This window comes from Hermetia illucens, chromosome 4, assembly GCF_905115235.1.
Source record: "Hermetia illucens chromosome 4, iHerIll2.2.curated.20191125, whole genome shotgun sequence".
Lineage (NCBI taxonomy): Eukaryota > Metazoa > Arthropoda > Insecta > Diptera > Stratiomyidae > Hermetia > Hermetia illucens.
Genome location: NC_051852.1, coordinates 108,092,657 through 108,115,795, shown reverse-complemented (window position 1 = coordinate 108,115,795; position 23,139 = coordinate 108,092,657). Strand labels below are relative to the sequence as shown.

Genomic DNA, 23,139 nt, shown 5'->3' with positions numbered 1-23,139 from the left:
AACCTGCTTCTACCTTTAAATTGCTCATACCGCTATTAAAAGTTTGTTAAAAACAAGGCATCACGACATATTGATTAAAATATTTCATAAGCTTTTATAACCGTCTTAGAAAGCTTATAATAGAAATAAGTGTCTGGTAGTATGATATCTATATTTTTTAACTGACTTATCACGGAGCAGACTTATACGGTGTTGTTCAAAATCCAGAATGTAATAAAAGCGCAGTAAATAACTTCACTTGTCTGGCTTTAAACGCGGACTGACAAGTCACTTATTATCTTAAAGAATCAGTGGGCTTTCTAGATTTACTACTGCAAATGATTAGCAGTTGTTACTATAAAAATTCAATCGTTATATTTATTTATCATATTTCAAGGATATTTCTTCATTGTCACTATCCTTCGAAATTGTTGAATACAACTACTAAAATGGAACGAAGGTCTATTTACAATGGCGATGATATCTGGACAAAGCGGATATCATTATACACCCAAAAAATATGTGCAAATTGCATTTCTGGTTTTATGAATGCTAAAAGATTATCTAGCCGAAAGCCGTTAAATTAATGCAATTCACAGGTCTCTACCAAAAAAACGTATGGCTCTGGAACTACACAACCTTTTGGTCATCCAATTTTTGCTTCTGAAAAAAAAAATTTCGGCGACTTCTTTCTTATTATTTTATTTCTCGAATTAATGTCGTAAATGATTGCTATCGGATATTTTAGATAATTCATTCTTTTAAGATAGTTTTCGATGACTTTTCCGTACAGTTCAGGCAACTTCTCTGATAATCGTTTGCGTAAATTCAATTCTTCCAGAAGATTTACAAAAAGAAATTCGAAGAAATCAATCATCAAATGTTGCATTTGCAAGTGCCATGTACAATAGATGCATGTTATTTGGCTTGTAATGTGGTGCTGTCCAAACTATGCCACTCAGATCAAAACCCTCTGTTTACATATGGCCGAAGTGGTGCCAAAGTTAGTGATGACTATCACTACTTAGTGATTCACAAATAAACACAGACTACTGATACATTGACTTCTTTACGTTCACTTGCGGGTTTTCAGGATTCCCAGGATATAAATTCCGTTTTGTTCAAATAGCCGACAAGCGAGAAATGAGCACCGTCACCAAAGAATAGTTGCAGTCTCTATGAACAAATCCATATACGTGATAAAGTGCGGTAGGGGAAGCTGTTGTGAACCAGCTTATTGTCAATTACGAGGGTAGAGGTGTCCAGAAAAGTGAGGAATTATAACAACCCGAATTACCTAGTACCTATTTAAATGTGGTCCACCAACTCTTTACAATACGCGTCTGCTTGTACCTTCGCTAGACAGTTTGGGGAGTGCGACAGCGTTTTTGTTGCAATCGACGTTTCCACAAAAGCTAGCAAAGAGGCAAGCAAGTGCATATCGACTATCAAAATTGCCCACTTTTTCATTTGTTGATATGTCTACTCTGTTCGTTCTGGAGAACCCCAATCCTCTGGTTGATAACAATTGCATTACGTCCCACGGAATCGATAAATTTGGATTCTTCTTCTACATTTTCCGCATTACGCTAATATGAAGTTGCCGTATCTTAGGTGGATTGATTTTCCTCAATTTTCTGTGTTTAAAATTATTTACTCAAGGATACGATTTTGACTCCTGTAATCTGCACGTAATCCCAAAAAGTGCTTATGATAAAGTCACGGTTTTTGTAAAAAAAAATTGAATTTTGAATCGTTGTTTTTTAGATAAATGAACCATAATGTAAAGTACCAAACTTTACACTAAATAAATCCAATAAAAAGATTTTCTTCTTATCTCACCAGAGCTTGAAAGAACAACTCTGAGTCACAAAACTATCGAGAAAATTGTTTTAGCCAATTTTATCGACATTTATCAATATGATATGGGATGCTTTCCAGTTGCTGATTTGAATTAGACGAATTCCTCCGTAAAGCCTGAACATACTTTTATCTGGTTTTAGATCACTGTTATCGAAACCAATACTGAATAGTTCTTATTACAATCTGTTTTTCTCCAACGACTGCCAAAAATTGAATTTCTTAGTAGCGGGTGATCTCTGATATTACAAAATTTCATTTGAATCTTCGGCTTGCTGTACTATCGAAGAATGTGTATCCGTATCAGAGAGATATATAATAGGCGTGTATAATATGGGTCGTATATAAGCATAAAAATGTAAAATATATGTATGTTCCCTAATATGCACATATAATATATAATTATTCGTATAATTATATAGTTGTTTTGTTGTATATATTTGTATGGTATCCATGGCAGAAAAACTAAACTACATGCCACTCTACACAACCAATAAAGAAATTTATCTGCTCGAAATTATTTAGTATCAAATATGGTGCAGCTTTGAATCCGTATTTAGTTATGTCTACTTATTGTACACAGCCTCATTTATGCTAACACAACGTTAAGCTCTTAATTTAATCGTTTTGTAATGTATACCTAAAAGAATGATATTTATTTGTTTTCACTGGAACTACAATAGCGGAACTGCAGCGCTAGCCTCAATATTTGCTTTCCGTTCAACACAAAAACGTAGTAAACATAAGAACCCCCACAAACACGAATAACCAAACACAGTCAACTTGCCCTTAAAAACATAAAAACAGCGCACCAAACACTAATTACATATATAATAACACCCAGCACTGAAAACAATCGTACTGAAAATTCAAATTATATCTAAATTGCTTCGCTCTTGTGTTTTGTGCATTCGCAAAAGATACAATAAAGCATTGAAACAAAAGCGATTGTTAATGCAAATGTGACGCGATACGTTCAAAGAAAATTATGCTCCTTGCCGTCCTTCCTCTATACGCAGAAAAATGACTCCTGTCCACATCCTTGAAACTATCCCACCTTCTTTTCAGTAGATTTATTTTAAGTTCGTGGGTTTGAAATGCATTAAAAATGGTGAATGGGATCTTGTACTACCAAAAACCTACATCAAGGAAGCACTGGCATACTAACATGGAAAAATTAATTTGAAATGAAACAAAAAAATTGATTTAATGCATTTCACTCCATGCATGTTCTTAGTAACTAGAACTTTTTTTGTTTATTATAACCCATTTTAGTTGTCCAAATTCATTTATTTTTTAGTTCAGATATTTATTGTTTTAAATAGATTTAAGGCTTTCCAGATACAAAAGTATTGGCTTGTTTACATATAAAACTTGATATATGATTGTGATATCGTTTTACAGTGATAAGAGCGGCCAATATTAACGATTTTGGATATACGCAGGATTTATATTTGGCAAAACTTTGTGGTATCTGTAGAAAATCAATTGAAAACCGTTTTTCCCTAAATAGATTGCACAAACTATCTCAAAGAGAATAGTAAATCAGGACAAATTTAAACCTTCTCTAATACAGTCTGGTCCTCTAAAAAAAAAATTATTTAAAAGAAAATAGGCAGGAATATGTAACGTATCTCTTGTAGCTCTGAAAATCGTGTCTGCCACGTATTGAAAAACTAACTCTGACGCAAAATTTCCAATTTTGCCTACCTGTTTTGTTAACTTATTATTTTAAGTTTTTTTATATAAAAAGCTCCAAGGAAAAAAATGATTATTCATTTATAAACTTGATTTCCAATATTTCTTTTTCAGGTAAAATATTCGACTTAAATTTTATTTTGATCCTTGCTAGAATATTATTGTCCAAAACCTAATTAGTAGCGTGGTCTTAACATGGCTCTGGCTAGAGTTGCCTCCTCAATGAGATTGATTAGAATAGTCTAGGGCATAAATCATTTTGCCTAGATGGAGTCTAGGTAGAAAAATTATCTTGCCAGTAATAGAATCCTAGCTAAAGTTATCTCTTTAATAACCCTGTCTAGTTTTGTTTGTTTCTTCACTTTGAAATTAAATCTTTTCCAGAAATTTTAAACAGAACGAAATCTTTAAAGTCTATCTTAATCGGTTACTTATAGTTTTAAAATAGACAGTACATTGAAAAGCATGGATTCTAACACGAAAACTCTTGACTGCTGAGACACTACGGTATAAAAATATATGTCCTCCCTTAATCCTATTTGAACTGAAAATTCAGCAAAAGCTTTACCTGAAGATATAGGTACAAATGAGATATAAGAAATCAATTAACGTAATAAAACCGCCCCTTCATTAATATTTGGTACTATCCCATGTTTAGATAATGGCCAAAACTATCATTTGATTGAGTTTAGAGAACGTTAATATATATATATATATATGATCAAAAAATAGGGGGGAGGGTATTTATAAATAAAACAAAAGCGTCTTAATTTTCAGGCAAATTTATTTTATCTCGTTCAAAATGAGATCTATCTAAAGTAACACACATACGCAGCGTTTTACTCACTCGTCAGTGCCCCGCTGGTAGGCCGCCATAGAGAGGCTTTTAGCTTTGTGGGCGCATTCTGTTTTTTCCGAATTGGCTCATCTTCAAAGCGCCACTGGAATGATTGTTCACTTGTCTCCATGTCAAACTGGAAGACCCAGGTCTCATCACCAGTAATTATGTGTTTCATCAAGATCAAGTCATTACTCGCTTCAGAAATTATATCCTCAGTGACCGTCTTTCAAAGTTGTTGTGCTGAGGGGTTCTATATGAACTGCCAAGTTTACTAGCAATCTATCTTAGGCTGGTGTGACGATATTCGCGCACCAGTTCTTTTACTTTTTGATATCTTCGTCGGTGTTTGACGTGAATGGGCGTCCTCAAAGAGGAAAATCCTCTACCACTGTATGGCGACTTTTAAAGTTTTTATTTCACTAGTATGCCCAAGTTTTCGACAGACTCCCCAAAGAAACACAAAATTTGTAGCAAACTCTTTGCTCAACAAAACTGTCCTTACTAAAATGCGACAAAAGGTACAAAGTTGACTTATGCAAAACAGATATTGAAAACATCAGCCCATTTTATTGTTTCTTATGAACCCTAAGCCAATTCTATCCTGAAATCTGATCTAGGACCAAACTGCATTTAATTTTGCTGATCGAGTTAAACTACCAAACCCTATCTCCACCTCCACGTGGTGACCGCTGGGAGCTCTTTCTTGACGAAAAGCTGCAGACGGAGAAGGATGAAGGCGAGTCTCCCGCGCCTAAAAACGGGACAAATTGTACCAACTGGTCCTCCAGGTTGGGGGTTGGGTAGGGCTGACAACCCTACACGGAAAACAACTCGTTACGAAGCCACAACATGAGCCTCGGACAGGACGGATTTTAAAACGACGGACCCGGCAACGACAAAGGAACAACGATTTGCGCATTTTCTCATGGAACGTGCGCTCCCTGTACAGAGATGAAGCTGATGAGCAGCTAGCCGATACCCTGTCCCAATATAGGGCTGATATAACAGCGTTGCAAGAGATGCGATGGACAGGGACCGGTTTCCTGGAGAAGAGCCACTACACCATATATTATAGCGGTCATCCAGTAAACCATGTGCTCGGAGTAGGTTTCTTAGTCAGCCAAAAAATGAAACCTGCTGTTATCGGCTTTGAAAACATAAGCGAACGGCTATGCACTCTGCGCTTGCGAGGCAAGTTTAGAAATATAAGCCTCATAAACATTCACGCCCCTACAGAGGAGACTGCAGAGTCGGAGAAGGATACCTTCTACGAGGCAGTAGAACGAACCCTCGAAGCCTGTCCCAGATATGATATCAAAATCATACTTGGGGATTTTAACAACCAAGTAGGGAAGGAGCCCGTATTCAGGCGATACGTTGACTCCCATAGCTTACACGAAAAAACAAATGATAACGGACTGCGGACTATTCAATTAGCAGGGTCACACGAAATGGTTGTTGGAAGTACCTGGTTTGTGCGGAAAGCGGTCCACAAACATACGTGGGCCTCTCCAGACGGGACCACTTTCAACCAAATTGACCACGTGTTGATCGAACGCCGCCACCTCTCAGCCTTGATGAATGTCAGAACATATAAGGGGGCCAATATAGACTCGGACCACTTTCTCGTTGGCATGGTGCTCCGAGCCCGAATAACAATACCACCTAGAATCCCCTCTGACAATCAGGTAAGAGTGAACACTGAAGCCATCCACAACACAACCCTCCGCGACACCTATAAGAGGGAAATGGATGCCGCAATAACCGCAGTCAACAGCGGACCTGGAGATGAAGCATCAACAAATGATCTTCACAACCACCTGAGGAACGTTATCATGGATACGGCCACAAATATACTTGGCCCCAGCCGTAAAAGGAGTCGGAACGGCTGGTTTGACGATGAATGTAAGCTAGCAACGGAACGGAAGAATGCCGCATACCGAGTAATGTTGCATTCTCAAAGAACGCGGGCACGCGCAGAGACTTATCACGAACTCCGTCGAGCGGAGAAGCGACTCCACAGACGGAAAAAGGAAGCCTGGGAGAACCAACAAGTCTGTGAACTAGAAAGGTACAGGGAGCAACCGCACCAGGCGCGGAAATTTTCCCAACAAGTCAGCAGGATGAAGCCTTATACACCTCGATGCTCATCCTGCCGAGACAAAGAGGGAAATCTGATTTCCGACAGAATGGGCATATTAGAGCGATGGGTTGAGTACTTTGATGAGCTACTGAACAACCAGAACATCGGCGAGTTGGAGGTCCCGCCAACTGAAGACGACGGACAAATACTGCCACCACCAAGTTTAGGAGAAACAGTCCGTGCAATTCATCGGCTAAAAAATCATAAGTCGCCAGGAGCCGATGGAATTACAGCCGAATTGGTTAAATATGGAGGCGACCAGTTACACCAAGTGGTTCATCAACTTGTGCTCAAGGTATGGGAGAGCGAATCAATGCCTGACGATTGGCAACGAGGCATTATCTGTCTCATACATAAAAAGGGAGATATCACACAGTGCAGCAATTATAGAGGTATCACGTTGCTGAGTACCATCTATAAGATATTCTCCACTATCTTGCTAGGCCGGATAGCCACATAAGCCCAGAACATCATTGGCCCATACCAAAGAGGCTTCATTCCAGGCAAATCAGCGACAGATCAGATTTTCTCTCTGCGGCAGGCGATGGAAAAACTGTTGGAATATGGACAACAGTTGCACCATCTGTTCATCGACTTTAAAGCCGCCTATGATAGCATAGCCAGGGTAAAACTGTACACGGCCATGAGAGAATTCGGTATCCCGACGAAATTATTATAATAAGACTGACTAGGCTGACCCTGACCAATGTGCGAGGCCAGATAAAAGCAGCAGGATCACTCTCAAGACCATTCGACATCAACAACGGTCTACGACAAAGGGATGCGCTGTCATGCGTTCTCTTTAACCTGGCCCTCGAGAAAGTGATCCGTGATGCTGAGGTGAATGCAAGAGGTACGATCCTCTTCAAGTCCACCCAACTACTGGCCTATGCTAACGATATCGACATCATGGGAAGAACCACCCGAGACGTACAAACTGCTTTCATCCAGACCGAGCAGGCAGCGCGAGATCTTGAGCTGCACATCAATGAAGGCAAGACAAAATATATGGTGGCAACGTCAGCACCGAAGACGAATCAACCAACAACATCAAACCGCACTGGTCAAACACGAAGAAGAATAAGGATAGGAGAATACAACTTTGAGACCGTTGACAATTTCTCCTATCTAGGGTCGAAAATCACAACCGATAACAACTACGATGATGAAATCCGCGCACGGTTGTTGTCAGCCAACAGAGCCTATTTCAGCTTACAAAGACTGTTCCGCTCGAAACGTCTCACCATAGGGTCAAAGCTCTTACTGTACAAGACTATGATCTTGCCAATCCTCATGTATTCCTCGGAAACTTGGGTTCTTAGCAAGAAAAATTGCGAACTCTTGGCCGCGTTGGAGAGAAGAATCCTCCGAAGAATTTTTGGCCCCCCTGCATGAGGATGGACGATTCCGTAGCCTACACAATGACGAAATCTATGAGCGATACCATGACCGTCCGGTTGTGGATAAAATCCGGCTCAATAGGTTACGGTGGGCGAGTCACTTAATCCGTATGGATGAGGATGATCCCACCCGGAAAGTCTATAAGGGCAATATCTATGGTAGAAAAAGAAGACGAGGCAGACCCTGCCTAAGATGGAGCGATGGCGTGGGCCAGGACGCCAGACAGCTTTTAGGGATATCGAATTGGTGGACCTCGGCGCAAAACCGGGATGTCTGGAGTTTCTTATTAAGGCAGGCCTAGATCGGATACCGGTTGTTGCGCCGTTGATGATGATGATGAGTTAAACTTGTTTTTCCACTGAAAATAGCTTAACATTATCCTAAATCCCCCAATCGTTAAGATGTAATTGTGCACACGATAGGATCTAGTTTAACAAACCATTCCGCCTTGAATTGCGTGGAATGTTAATACCAAGCAATTTGAAGAAACACTTTTTTCTCATTCTATGTCGAAAGTTAAAATGCCTAGGAACGCCGACTTGTAACTTTTGCATGATTTCCCTCTTTATACAAGTTACTCCAGTGAAACAACACTATACCTTTTGTTAGCAGATATACAAAATTTTTATCAATTTAAGCTTGCATTGCCCATTTCTTACTTTTCCCTTTCGCTGAAGGGGAAACTTTAATTTGCACTCAATGTAGTACTATATAACAGCTTAACACAAAACCCTTCACTCAGCTAAGTCAATTCATTTCGCTGTCATTTTTGCAATGCTCCTCCTCCCTTATTTATTTCTGCTGAGACCAATGACACCGCATAACAAATATTCCTCATCACATCGCATGTCGCAACCCGGTGTTGATTAGAAGGCAAATAATTCATCCATCTGCCAAAAGTGGATTACGAGCTACAGAGGGCGGCGCAGGGCAAGCTAGAAGCTAGATTTGAATAACGGATTCAGGACTTGCTGCATTCCTAAACAAAATTTACTATGGAAATCCCAAATCCACGTCATTTTGAGAACTGCAAATACCTTATACATCGTTGGTTAAATATCGACCTTCCCTACTGGAAAGGACACCGAGATAACAATTGTTTTCAAGACAAGCAAACAGGAATGATTGAAGCACGACAACCTAGCGCTAAAGGTTATTGCAAAATCCGTCGAAGAAAAACAGTTCGTGAATGGTATGCAGTCATCTAAATCCATTGCAATTTATGAATAGATATTAACAGTAGTACATACTTCTTCATGAATAGTATGGCATAGAAAAGGATCCGAGTAACGAAATAGTGACCCACGTGACTGAGCTCGAGAGACTATAGACTATATTCGAGCATTTACACGTATAATTGAAGTTGATATCTTAATGACTCTAATAAATAGCATTTAGCAAAAATTAGAAAGAATGACTAACGGTTTCGTCCAGGGCAGAGGTAACTCACCAGACGCTGGTTTACCTCTGCCTCCGAACCTTATTTCGTGTCGACGGAGACAACAACAAGGAGAAGGCGCGAAAGCGAGGTGAAGACCTAGTTTTTCTACTAGTCCAGAATCGACAAAGACGGAAACGTTAGCTGGAGTCCGAGGCCAAAAGCTACATGATCAATCAAACGGCTGAACGACATGCCGAACCGTCTCTGCCACCTAGATAAGTAGCATGTGCATCGGGGCCCACAAGGGAGATTGGAAGATCAAGATATACCTCAATAGTGTTCTCTTTGTGCGCCCAAACTAAATGAAAATATTTTTCCATCACAGAGTAAGTTAGAAGTGAACAAATTTTGAAGATGAAATCAAGAATCGTACCAGCGGCAAACCAGCATCCAGAAAACGCGGCGATCATCAACCACCTATTCATATGACGCCAAAGGCAATCTCACCAAAACACGTCCCTAGAGATAATTTCGAAAATGAGGGCCAAAGAAGAAAAAAGCTAACTTATGGGTAACAACAGTAAGGCCAAACTTTACCGAATTTTGTTTCTATGATATAACAAGGAAACATGAGGTTGCACAGAGACCTGGTGTTCAAATGGAAATTGCATAGCAATCATCCTAACGATAGATAATAAGCTGATGTTACGACAGGGAACTGGCTTCACCGAACAGGATCAATCACACGTGCAAGAGCCTTACCTTCGAAAACGCTGCTAATGTCAGTCCCTGTCGAAGTAGAATGTCTTCCACTTCGGACCCAGGAGCCGAAGTCACACCATTCACCCTCAACTCGTCTAATTTCAAAATGAGGGTGTACTCAGTGATAAGAATATACACCCGGCATTGAAGAAGGAAAAAAATTGTACCTGAAACATCGATATTAGCGGAACACAAACTTACTACTAGCGACGGAGACGATGTTTAGTTTTAATTCCTAAAAACTTTTTGCTAGAAATACCGCGAACACGCCTTGATTATAAGATATTCTCGTCTACTGCGTGTCCTTCCTACTTCTAACCAGAGGCATCTTAATGGGAAGTATTGCTAATCATGAAAGGTCCAAGTTCGTCTTTGTCGTCAGCCACCACGTTAAAAACAATTATGATACAATAACCGTCACCCCAATTAATAGCTCAGGGGTAAACCTACCTCGAAGTACTTTAATTGCGCCAAGTCACCTCGGTACGGTCTGGTGTGTCAGATGGGCACTTCGAACATTCTACTGTCCAAATTAGAAGCACTTGGTATGAAGGTCACGAAAAATGGAACCCTAAGATCCGCTAAATGAAGAGATCCCTCTTCATTTAGCCTTTACAAAAGCATTTGGACGAGATATCACTGTCTACGATGTTAGAGCTCCTTAAGCGATACGAATAATGATTGCTGGTATCATTCTATATCATTCTAGGACTATATATTTCAAGTGACTTACCGATAGCCAAACTTGGAGCTTGATAGAAATGCCAAAAGTAGCAATTCAGCAATTGCAAACGGGTCTTAAAACTGACAGAAACTTCAACGAGAACACTGAGAGATTTAAAACCAATGGCGTTAAGTACACTACAGACATCGGCTTTCACTATCTGGCTGCCACTATCGGACATCACATGCAATAAACTAGGCCAAGCAGTACAATGAATATCATTTCAATATCGATTGAACTACGTTAAAAATGATCCTTTAATACCTGAAGGAAAGCACGTTGATGCGCCTACATTGGCTAGCCGGGAGAATTACATAGTAACCGCCTCGTCTACATGGACGCCCACTTTGCCGCACATACCAACGCATGAAAATCAACGACTGGAGTTGTCACATTTTTTCTACCATCTAGTGGACATTCACGAAGAAAAAGGTCGTATTTCTGCCTCAATGCAGCTTGAATATGTAACCACGTCCCATTCCCCAAAAAAGTACCCTAAATGAAAAAACTCCTTGGAGACCTCGCTTTATTTGAGAACCTCGAAACCAGAGAAAATATTTTGCGGCGTAGGCCCTTATTAGTGAATGTATAAAAAGGATTATCTGTTATGTATCTCTAGAGTTAGACTCTAACAACCCCAAATAAACTCATTGTCCTTCAGTGTAAATAAAAATATTTAATCCCCTTAGACACGCTCATTTGCTGCGATTATTAAAAGAATTTCCTTTTTTAATTTGAATTTTATTTTTAAAAGGGGCGAAGTTGCAGTGATCAGTGAAAGAACAACATCGAATTAACTCTTCAAGCACGAGGCTGTCAAGTGCTTATTTGAAAGGATAATTTTTAGTCATTGGTGAAAGCTTCTTCGAGTATGAGAAAAGCTGCGATCTTTAAGGTCTATTTGGCGATAAGTATATGCGTAAATGGCCATATCCTTACAAAAGACAATTCTGAGGAGTGAATGCTTTTGAGATCAATATTGCTACGAAAATGCATAACAACAAATTCAAAGAAGGAATGGAAAATCTGTCAGTCTTTAATTATCAGAGTCGAAATGAAAGCCTTTTATTTTCAAAGTGTGGGTGGTTCATCGAGACAGACGTCCTTAATAGGGTATAAGTCTCACAAATCACACTGATTGGATGCGGTCATATGTGGAAATACCCACAGATTAGCATCTCACTTAAATTACACCTCACTTTTGACCCAGTGAAACCACCGCGGGCGGTCCTTGTTCTGGACCATATAATTTTTCCTGGCGAATCACTTCGTAGTAATCAAGTTTTTAAATTCAAAATATTGTATTAACCAACGGTGCTTGCCTGAATTAAGAGCTAAGTTGAAACCCAAATGCGTCATAAATTTTGATGACCAACGCCAATACAGAAATGGCTTTTTTCATTAGTTGAAAAGCTGAATTTCGGAGATCTTTGCTGTATAAAAGTCTTTCTCAAAACAGGTAATTTGTCTGGTAGCTTACGAATATAATGTCTAAAGTGCATAAGGCCATGTCTACGAACTTTTCCTAAATTCTGTGAATCTTGCATCCCCATACAACTCAACTACTTTCCAGACTTGCCATTCCTCAGTCTACCAAACCAAATTATAGGGCCAGAAAGGGAGGTTTCTGTAATCTCCTCCAGATGCTAAAATTGTACTAATATTTAGATTTTACTCCCATTCTCCCCGGATCTTCGGTATTAATGTAACCCCGAACAGCATCCAGCAAAAGCTTCTGCCATTAGAATCCTGCTTAGAATAGACGGGGTTCATCAAACAATTCGAACTGTAAACAAAAAATACACAAACCATGTTTTCTAGTACAGACTGCATAAAATAAGTAGATTATTTCTCTTCTGCAATTTTCTTGTGAGATACTGTCATAATCCGTGCTTCTTCTCTGCGATGATATTTTCGCTTCCTCCAGGAAATATCTTTTACCAGCAGAAAGTGAACACACGTAGAGACTTACTACATTTTAAATAAGGCCGGTTAATTACTGCCTTTAAGGCTAATTCAACTTAAGTCGAGAAATAACTGGGTAAAGATTATTTCAGAATTACGCCAAGCACTCTGTTTTTAAAGCTTCTGTGAACAGAATGACGTAATGAGTCGTTTTTGACAGCTTTCCATGGAATTCGAGCTCTAGGACTGATATTAGCAGCTCTAACAAACAATGCTGATTCATTTTTTAATCCCTTTTTGGAAAGGTTTTTGTTAAGGCAATGAATGCAAATCCTTTCACAAATCAGATACTGTGTAACCCTGGAAATCAACAACGCAGGCATATATCCTTGTTCCAGTATCAGCAATTTTGTGATGATAGTTAACGGCTTATTAATTTCCGCTAGCATCTAATGACTCTCAAATGCATAAATGAAAGATTTTCAACCATTTCCCAGCAATGTATATCAGACGTACCTCGGAGTCCTAGGGTTGAAGCCAGATTGTCTAGGGTCTACTGACAGGAAGAAGTCTTTTCTCAATTTAACTGCACCTTGCAGATTTCGTTTAACAATAAAGCTAATACCTATCGGCTAATTGCGGCTGTGAAACCCATTGTAACATTAAGAGTAGCATCTTAAATTTTGAGACATCCAAGTACCAAAAAGCTGAGAAAATTTTTTAAAAAAGATCGAAACAGCGTTTTTTTAGCAGATATGAAATGAGTTATCTGAATTGACTGCAAAAACCAAACTGAAACCTGGTTTGTGTACTTTATCTAATACATATATATAATACTAACAAATAATGCAAATAGAAGAAGGTCAGGGTATTCAGTTAAACATATCCAAATCGTTAATATTGCGGCGTCCGGGGTAAGTAGATATTTAAATTTGAAAATCAAGCCAACATTTTTGGAATAGCAATCAAAAATGCTTTCATTGCACCAGTTTTTCAGCCCCAAATTTCATTATAACTATAAATTAACTTTAAATTTTTTAAAAATTTGAAAGCACCTTTGATTGTTGTCTGTCTGTCTGTCCGGTCACAATCAAGTTTATATCAATTCAAAATAATCATTGAATTCTATAAACTTGAAAAAAAAGCATGCAAAAGTTATAAAAATGTTCAGTGATTCAAGGATAAAAACTAATAAAATTTTTATTTATTTAAAATAACCATCCAGTTCCCCCAAGATGGATTCTCGAACCAACAGATAAAGCTTTTGCACAAGGATCAGATGCTAAAGTTGAATGTAAGGCCGATGGATTCCCAAAACCACAAGTTACATGGAAGAAAGCTGTTGGTAAGTACTATAACCTACTCTACTCCTTCCAGCGAAAAGGAAACTAGATTCCATTTTTCGAACTGAATCTCAAACCCAAAACTAATTTTCAATTCTATCTTTTCAAGGCGATACTCCCCGCGAATACAAGGACCTTAAACAAAACGACAATATCCGTGTTGAAGAAGGAACTCTATTCATTGACAATATTGCAAAGAATAACGAAGGATACTATTTGTGCGAGGCCATCAATGGAATTGGATCAGGACTTAGTGCTGTGATTATGATTAGTGTCCAGGCTCCTCCAGAATTCACCGAGAAATTGAGAAACCAAACTGCACGACGTGGTGAACCAGCTGTTTTGCACTGTGAGGCTAAGGGCGAGAAACCTATTGGAATCTTATGGAACATGAATAATATGCGATTGGACCCCAAGACTGATAATAGATATACAATTAGGTAAGGAATCTTGAAAAATGGGCAAAACACATTGCTAATGGAGTAAGACCTCTAGTCGGTTAACTTCTGTTCCTTGGGAATCAACCTTATTCTAAATGCACACCCATCTCTTAGATGCTGTCCCCATACCTCCTTTGTCCCTTAACATGCTAGTGTTAGATCCAATCGCGATTCTAACCAATTTTTACTGAAAACTAATCAATGAATTGATCTTGATCTTCACTCTCTACATAATTTTTAGTAAGAGCGTATGAGGTTGTCATATTAATAGACAAAAGTGAGAATTACGGTCCTATTTCGCCGCTTCCAAAATCTTCGCTAGATATCTCATCGACTAATTAACCGCTTATTATGGCTCTCTTATCGGTTAAGAGCATCACTGCCTTACTAAGTGATGATCCTTCTGGAAAAAAAAAAACACATTATTTGCATGAATTTTTCTAAGACCTTTGAGTTTGTAAACTGCCTCTGTCCAAACTCGCCCCACTTAACATTTCCCTGTCAAGGCTCTCTTTCTGCCTCTCTAATCTATCCTGTAACGTTTTTTTTTATTTTGCATATTCCATTCTTTTAGCACTTCCCCTAGTGTACCACAGGAATCTATTCTGGATGGACTACTACTTTTATTCTTCATCAATGACCTTTTCCCCCTCACATGCTCTTGCTTACTTTAAGTCGATGATCATAAGCTGTCTTCCTCTATAGCTTCCCAAATAGTCTACAGTCGAACTTAGACATTTTGAAATTTTCTATTTGAAGCCACAATTAGTGTATCACGAGACCCAACTGCCCCCTTCGTCAGTGTACGCCCTTTGACGCTCCGAAATACAGTATTTAAAATTTGTTTCTTTCGGTTAGCCGTTGACCAGCAAATAACCTTAAAACTATTAGGCACTCTGCTTCAATGGTGCTCTGCTAAGGAGTGGTCACTAAATGTGTGTACATACCACGCAATGTACTAGGTAATGTACTATTACTACGCAATGTACTATACCACTCGCTTTAATCCTCTATTATTTTCGACATCCTTGATGTAGCTAATCGTGCTTCCAATATATTCGGGTTCAAATTGTGTTCCTCATATGTGAGAGTATGAGAGATGGCTCTGTCGATAGTTCCGTATGTAGCGATTACTAAGGGTCGAGTAGCCCACTGGGGCTAGTAGATTCCAGTTCCGCTGGGGATGGTACTGCCATGTCTGCGTCAAGAATTGTAGTCAATGAGGTAAGCCAAATTCGATCTTGTTAACAGAGAGAAAGCTCGAGAAAGTCTACGGCTAATATGCCACAACTGGAGCAATCAGCGTTATTCTTGAGCCATTTTACGTAAGGGGAGAGCCTGGAGTTTTCTCACATAATTTTCCACGTAAGCGTGCAGCCTTGCAGGATACTTTCATAGGCAACAAGACAATACCCTAGGGGTCGCACCATAGTACGGGCCGGGCATCCATCAAGGAAAGAGCTGAAGGCTCATCGTCGATCAGCGGGGCCAGTATCAACGCTAAAGTTCAAGCTTGGTGATCGTACCCTCCCATCTTGTGCCTGCACGTCCGTATGCGTCATGATGAAGGCGTTACGTGTCGGTCCCTGTTCTCAATCCGAGTTTAGGCGATAGCGCAGCATACCTTTATTGTGACATCCGAGAAGCCGACTTGTGATGTGACTGGAACCCAAGCTTAAATACTATCAGTTGCAAAGCCGGTTGATATCGACCAGGCTACCTCTGAATGTGAACAATGTTTGAGCCATAGTTTCTGGAAACACTCATTTTAATCATAGTCGGCTATCCAAAGAGATTGGATCAAGACCTTGCCTGGAACTGTCGCGGCTACTACAAAGTCAATGGGATTGAAAATTGTGACTACGTCACTGAGCACTCATCATTGGATTAAGAGCGAAGTCAAGGATGAGATCAATCAAGGGTGGGCCTACTTTGCAACATACCATTCAATGAATTTAGGAAGATGGCACTGAAGGTGGTTCATTTGGGACCTACTTTTGCGCTGTTGATGAGCTGTAGCATCGTATGATGATTTTCTCCGCAGTTTCGGCAATATCCAGGAAGCAGGTTGAAGGCAATTATAAAAGAAAATCAAACAAAAGACAATAGAATCACCAAGAGTGCTCCAAATTTGAAAGAAACTGGGCAATCTAAAGTCAATCTATGAACTTATTATACCAAACATGGTAGCTTCGGTCATATAAATAGGGCCCCTCATGGCCAGAAATCCATCAATCGGAAGACAAAGAGTGACTCCTCTACAATTATAAACAATTACCATCAATGATTGCGCCAATCCCTAGGACACTACCTTAATGTTTAACAACCCTGAATATCCGGTCTTCATAATTGCCAGTATAGAGATTTCCGTATTGATTGTTTAAACCAACTTCGCCAAATTAATTGCCTCGGAGTCTGCTTCAAGACCAGCCAAATATTAACATTTCCTTCAAAGCAGGAGGAGGAACAATAGTGTCAACTTAAGCTCCTGATGTTCAGGAGCTTTTGCATTTCTCTCTGCTTTGGGTTCCGTAAAGAATATCGCGGCCAGATAAACCGAAGCCCGTTAGAGTGTGGCACATAGTAATATACATTAAGACTCGATGGCATCAAAGAACACTTCGTGCCCTTGGACAACTTAAACGGCCATGCCTCTGCCGAGTCCTGAGTGTACGGCTATGAACGGTCAATGTACCCCACTACTATTGAGCCATTCCCCCAACACGAAGTCACCTGATCATGCGTGAGGGCGGTCCGTCTCCACTCAACTGTGCGAGTGATGAGACCCAAAAATGCTGCTAATAGCCCAATAAAATGACACACAAGTTACAGGGAACGCCACACGTAACTACTACATATGATACAAGAGGCACCGCCAACAAACAAACTGCACAAGTGACAACCCGGCCAAATGCCATAATAATTATAAAGTGCGTCTCTCCAGTGTTTAACAACTCACAACCATGGAACACTAAATGTTCAGAATAGCCAAAAAATATACAGAGTCGTCAAAATGTCCTCAAGATTGTTCAAAACGCAAACGCAGCATAGCCATGAGATATCAACTCACGCGAAAGCTTTGGGCTACAGCACCACTTTTATATCATGCATTCGTCGAGATTTCCATCGGCACTGACGTGTACCGTGATCCAATTTGCTTCTGACCCCAACATCTCCGCCACAATATTGTAGGATTGAAAGTGTCGTTAAGCTTTACTTGAAAATATCGTTAAACTTCCTTCTCTTATTCTCGGTCAAGAGGTCCCAATTCCAGAGTGCTGTAAATATTTGCTTAACCTACTTTGGCCCATAGGAAATTGTGGTACGTGGTACCCTCCTTTTGAAGGCATATACCAATACTTATATTAGTCTCTAGCCTAGCATACTACCTTGCATAAAGTCCTAGTAGTCACTTTCATCTTACCCTCCGAGTATCCAATGACATTAAAAAATCAAATGAAAATTGATCGGTTTAATTAACCTTAACCCTTTCTATTCTCAGGGAAGAAATTCTTTCAACTGGCGTCATGTCAAGTCTCTCAATCAAACGAACTGAACGAACAGATTCTGCCCTTTTCACTTGTGTAGCCACCAATGCTTTCGGTAGTGACGACTCCAGCATCAACCTCATCATTCAAGAAGTCCCTGAAATGCCATATGCCCTAAAAGTCTTAGACAAATCTGGACGAACTGTACAATTGAGCTGGGCACAACCCTACGATGGAAACTCACCAATCAAACGATACATCATTGAATTCAAACGATCACGCGCATCATGGGATGAAATTGACAGAGTCATTGTTCCTGGACACACCACTGAAGCTCAAGTACAAAAACTCAGCCCGGCCACAACATACAATATCCGAATCGTAGCAGAAAACGAAATTGGCTCATCTCAATCGTCCGAAGCTGTTACAATTATCACTGCCGAAGAAGCTCCATCTGGCAAACCTCAAAACGTTAAAGTTGAACCATTGAACCAGACAACCCTGAAAGTAACCTGGAAACCACCACCACGACCGGAATGGAATGGCGAACTTCTTGGATACTACGTTGGATACCGATTGGCTAATACTAACAATTCTTACGTTTTTGAAGATGTCAACTTCTCAACTGAAGAAGGAAAGGAACACTCCTTGGAATTGAGCCACCTCAAAACATACACTCAATATGGAGTCGTGATTCAAGCTTATAACAAAGTCGGCGCCGGACCATTGACTGAAGAAGAGAAACAATACACTGCTGAAGGAACCCCTAGCGTACCACCAAGTGACACTACATGCACCACATTGACCTCACAAACAATTCGAGTTATGTGGGTAAGCCCACCCTTGGAATCTGCCAATGGAGTTATTAAGACCTACAAAGTTGTTTATGCCCCAACTGATTTATGGTTTGGTAAGACCTATTAAAATGTCTTAAGTGCGATAAGGGAGGTACGATTATAACCATTTATTGACAGATGATAAGAACAAGGACTACAAGAGGACCGGTCAAACTGAAACTGTTTTACATGGATTGAAAAAGTTCACAAACTACACTATTCAAATTGCAGCAACCACATCTGGCGGAGATGGTGTCCGAAGTGCTCCAATTCATTGCCAAACTGAACAAGATGGTTAGAATTCATAACTTTAAAACCAAAATACTATCAACTTGTCTATTTTGCTTTCAGTCCCCGAAGCCCCAACCGACGTGAAAGCCCTTGTTATGGGAAGTGAAGCTATCTTGGTATCATGGCGTCCACCAGCACAACCCAACGGTCTCATCCTACAATACACTGTCTACACAAAAGCCGAAGGAGCTGAAGGTGCACCAAAGAGTCAAAAGATCCCTAACTACCAAATGAGCTACGAGGCATCTGGATTAGAAAAAGGAAAATCATACGAATTCTGGGTGACAGCTAGTACCGTAATTGGAGAAGGTCAACCCTCAAAGAGTATCACAGCAATGCCAAGCGATCAAGTCCCTGCTAAAATTGCCTCCTTCGATGATGCCTTCACTGTAACGTTCAAAGAAGATGCTAAACTGCCTTGCCTTGCTGTCGGCTCCCCAAAACCAGATATTACATGGAAGATCAAGGGTGTTGAATTCACTCCAAATGAAAGGATGCGACAACTGCCTGAAGGTTCATTATTCATCAAATCAGTTACACGTCAGGATGCTGGAGAATACACATGCCAAGCAGAAAATTCAATTGCTAAAGATTCTATCACCCATAAACTAATTGTTTTGGCTCCTCCTCAATCCCCACAGGTGTTCTTATCAGGAACAAGCACAGATTCAATTACTATTAAATTGAAACCACATGAAGGTGATCCAGCTCCATTGCACGGATACACTCTGCATTACAAACCAGGTAATATTCTGATGCGAATCCAAAACTGAAACATTTATTCTTGGAGTTTATTCCAGAATTTGGCGAATGGGAAACTGTGGAAGTGGCTGTTGATGCACGCAAACATGGAATTGAAAACTTGCTATGCGGATCACGGTACCAGATTTATGCTACAGGATATAACAAGTGAGTGTAAATTTTGTTTCATTAATGTTACAGCTAGCAAAGGAATTTGCTTACAAATTGCGCGTATACTATACTTCCTCCATAAAAAGGAGCTGGGAACAATTTTGTGTGAGAGTATTCCTTTATTTGAGGCTGTAAAAGTACATCACGAATTACGAACTAAAGTAAAGCAATTTATATTTTAAACCTTTTGGTAAACACCGAAGCTCAGAATATAAGAGCATAACACCATGCTGTAATAGATTCCAACTCATTTCATTTTGTGGTTATTCTTTAATGTGTAGGAGAAGCATCTTTGGTTGGGGTTTCCATGCTATTTTGTATCCATCCATCCTCTTTCTTTTAGGCAAGCTGCATACCATACTTGCCGAAATATCCACTGGAATAACATATACAATAATGTAAATTATCCTGACAGCACTATGTGCTCTAATCGTTACTAAGTCACAAACGATTTGCTTCCCCGATCTTGGCCTAAATTTTCACCAGCGTACTCCGGCAAGTCCATCAAATTGAGCAATCAATTGTTAGCTCTAGGTGCTTGACAGTAAATATTCAATTTTCAAGTTTGTGTGACTACCAATTTGCGAATGGCGATTGACATCACGTCTACCTTCTGCCCTGTCCGAAATATCTCCTGCCATAAGTCATCTGCGAAAACGATTTTCATGACTTCCTTTAACAATGAGACTAATTTAGTTTAGTTGGCGGAGCCTCAGCTCCAAGCAATCAGGCCTTTGGTAGGCCCATTATACTATTCCCGGAAATCGCCTATTCAATGGCCTCCCGACTCTCCAAAGGCGGAGAGTGTGCAGATTCTTCGTTGAAGAAAATGTCACCGAGGCTGCATATGAAGTGCAGGGTGGTCTCCTCCTCCTCATACGGCTGCATATAGTCCAACCCAATTTTTTTCATATGGTAGTTTAAGGAACAATGTCCCGTTAAAAACCCTACCAGCGTCTTCATGCTCCACCTCTTAGGAGACAACCAAAATTACCCTGGGCTCCTTCACAAAGTTTTTCATCTGGCGGCAAAGGTTTAAATTTCTCCACCTGGCTTGGTGAATCCTTGCAATTTCACCTTTCAGAGACAATGGATGACTGGATGTCAAAAGCTGGCTCTGTCCCCACCGTTGTGGATCCAGACCCTTAGCGAGCCATTCTGTCAGCTTCCTCATTACTAATAATATTTAAGTGGTCTGGCACTCACATCAGGAATGCTTCGTTTACTCGGCCAAGTTTGAACTACAATTGGTGGCAACCGTACACCAACTGGCTTGATATGTCGTTGCTGTTTAGTGCTGATAACTCTGCCCGACTGCCGGAGCAAATTCGAAGGGTGCGACCAGTCGTAAGTATCCTCTACTGCCAATGAAATGGCATATATCTCCGCCTGGAATATGATCGTCATTTTTCCGAGGAGTCAAGCCAATTCCATGATCACATTTTCTGAGAACACCCCTGCGTCTCCCATTTGTAGTAGCCCCTTATGTATGTGCATTTAGCATGTCTCACTCACCTTAGGGTGACAATGATATTTAGTTGCAGTAAATTTATAGGGTAAAGTTCACTTTGTAACTTTGTTAGTAATAGTACGATTTTGATCAAACTTGGGGATAACATGTTTCATATTATATTCTATACTACTACTACTATTATTCTAGAATAAACTTAAGAAGAGTTTCTACTCACTTTCCCCAAAAAAATGGTAATATACTATTTAATTTGAGCAGATATCGATATAGAAAGTATTTTGAGGCCTGGGCACCATATAGAGGTAACTTCATATTTTTTCAAATTTTTTGATTAGGTAGTTTCTGAGAATGGGTTCGTTAAAGAAATCATCGGTTTCCTCCCCTCCCACTCCTCGCCTTGCCAACGGCTTCGAAAAGTACTAATCGAGACCTTTCATTCGATACTCAACATGACTATACTCGGTGAAAAACAATTTTACACCCCCCTTTTGCATGTATGGTGACGCCCCCTTAATCTCACCGTAGAAGGATATCAATCATTGCATGTCTGGGCGTTCACAGTTTCCACCTTCTCACCAAATTTCGTGTTAATCGGTATAGCGGTTTCTGAGAAAAGTGCGTGTGACAGACAGACAGACAGACAGTTTTGTTTACTCCTCCCTCCTCAGCAGATTGTGGATCTCCTTCTTTAATTTTTCCACCACCCTCCAAGATGTTTCAGAGGCTAGCATGTAGTCCACTATATTTGCGGGTGTCAACCATGCCCCGGCGTCAATTTCCGCCTCGGCTCTGTGTGTGGCGAACCGCGGGCAGTTAAAAACAACATGGACCGCATTCTCTGGAATCATCACGCATGTCGGGCAATACGGAGAGTCGTCACGCCCGAAGCCATAAAGGTATGCACGCTACCCTTCCTGTCCGCTTAGGAATTGAGTTAGGTGGTAACTAACCTCATCGTGCCTTCTTTTGATCCATTTAGGGACATCTGGAATAATCCTGTGTGTCCAGCTGCCTTTAGGTGAATCATCCCATGCCTGCTATCACACAAGCTGCTTCGTCTGATGTTGTACGGTGAGCGCACGATGTTCGCAATGCACTCAATCGGTATGGGGCTGCGACTTTTCTTCTATTTGCTTCCAACTTCAAAGACGGGGCCCAGACTGGAGCTGCATAAAGCAAGATGGAGCTGACAACTCTCGAGACCAGGAATAGACGGTTTGTCTAGGACTATCTACATTTGGTAATATTCTTGCCAACAAAGCCACTCCGGAAGCCTTGGTTGCTAAATTTTCAAAATGGGACTTAAATTTCAGTCTTTGGTCAACCATGACTCCTAGGTTTTTAAGCGTTGGCTGCGACTGTATAATGTGTTCACCAATCCTGATCCTTATCGACGTTTGCTTCCTTCGCTTGGTAATTAAGAACACTTCGGTTTTATACTCCGGGACTGGCAGACCAGCTTCCTCTCGCCAAGACCTGATTTCGAAAATTGCCTTGATCTCATCAATATCTTGTGCCATGATAGTCACTCCGATAGCGTCTCCGAAGCTTTTTCCGCAATTTCCGTCACCGTGCTGATGGCATTGACAGTAGATCTTGCCTTTCGGAATCCAAACTGCCTGTTTGAGAGGCCAAGCTTCTTTTCTGTGATTGATACAAGCCTA

General features: G+C 40.3%; 1 protein-coding gene across 12 annotated transcripts in view; it reads left to right on the top strand.

The window, feature by feature from the left end:
• LOC119655711 (Down syndrome cell adhesion molecule-like protein Dscam2) overlaps positions 1 to 23,139 on the top strand; it is a 411,078-nt gene that overhangs the window by 321,365 nt on the left and 66,574 nt on the right. For all 12 annotated transcript variants that reach the window (XM_038061733.1, XM_038061734.1, XM_038061735.1 and 9 more), the window contains 6 exons: positions 13,920 to 14,039; positions 14,147 to 14,477; positions 17,980 to 18,875; positions 18,940 to 19,095; positions 19,153 to 19,836; positions 19,893 to 20,001. In XM_038061733.1, coding sequence (XP_037917661.1) covers positions 13,920 to 14,039; positions 14,147 to 14,477; positions 17,980 to 18,875; positions 18,940 to 19,095; positions 19,153 to 19,836; positions 19,893 to 20,001 — 2,296 coding nt within the window. The remainder of the gene's footprint in view (positions 1 to 13,919; positions 14,040 to 14,146; positions 14,478 to 17,979; positions 18,876 to 18,939; positions 19,096 to 19,152; positions 19,837 to 19,892; positions 20,002 to 23,139) is intronic.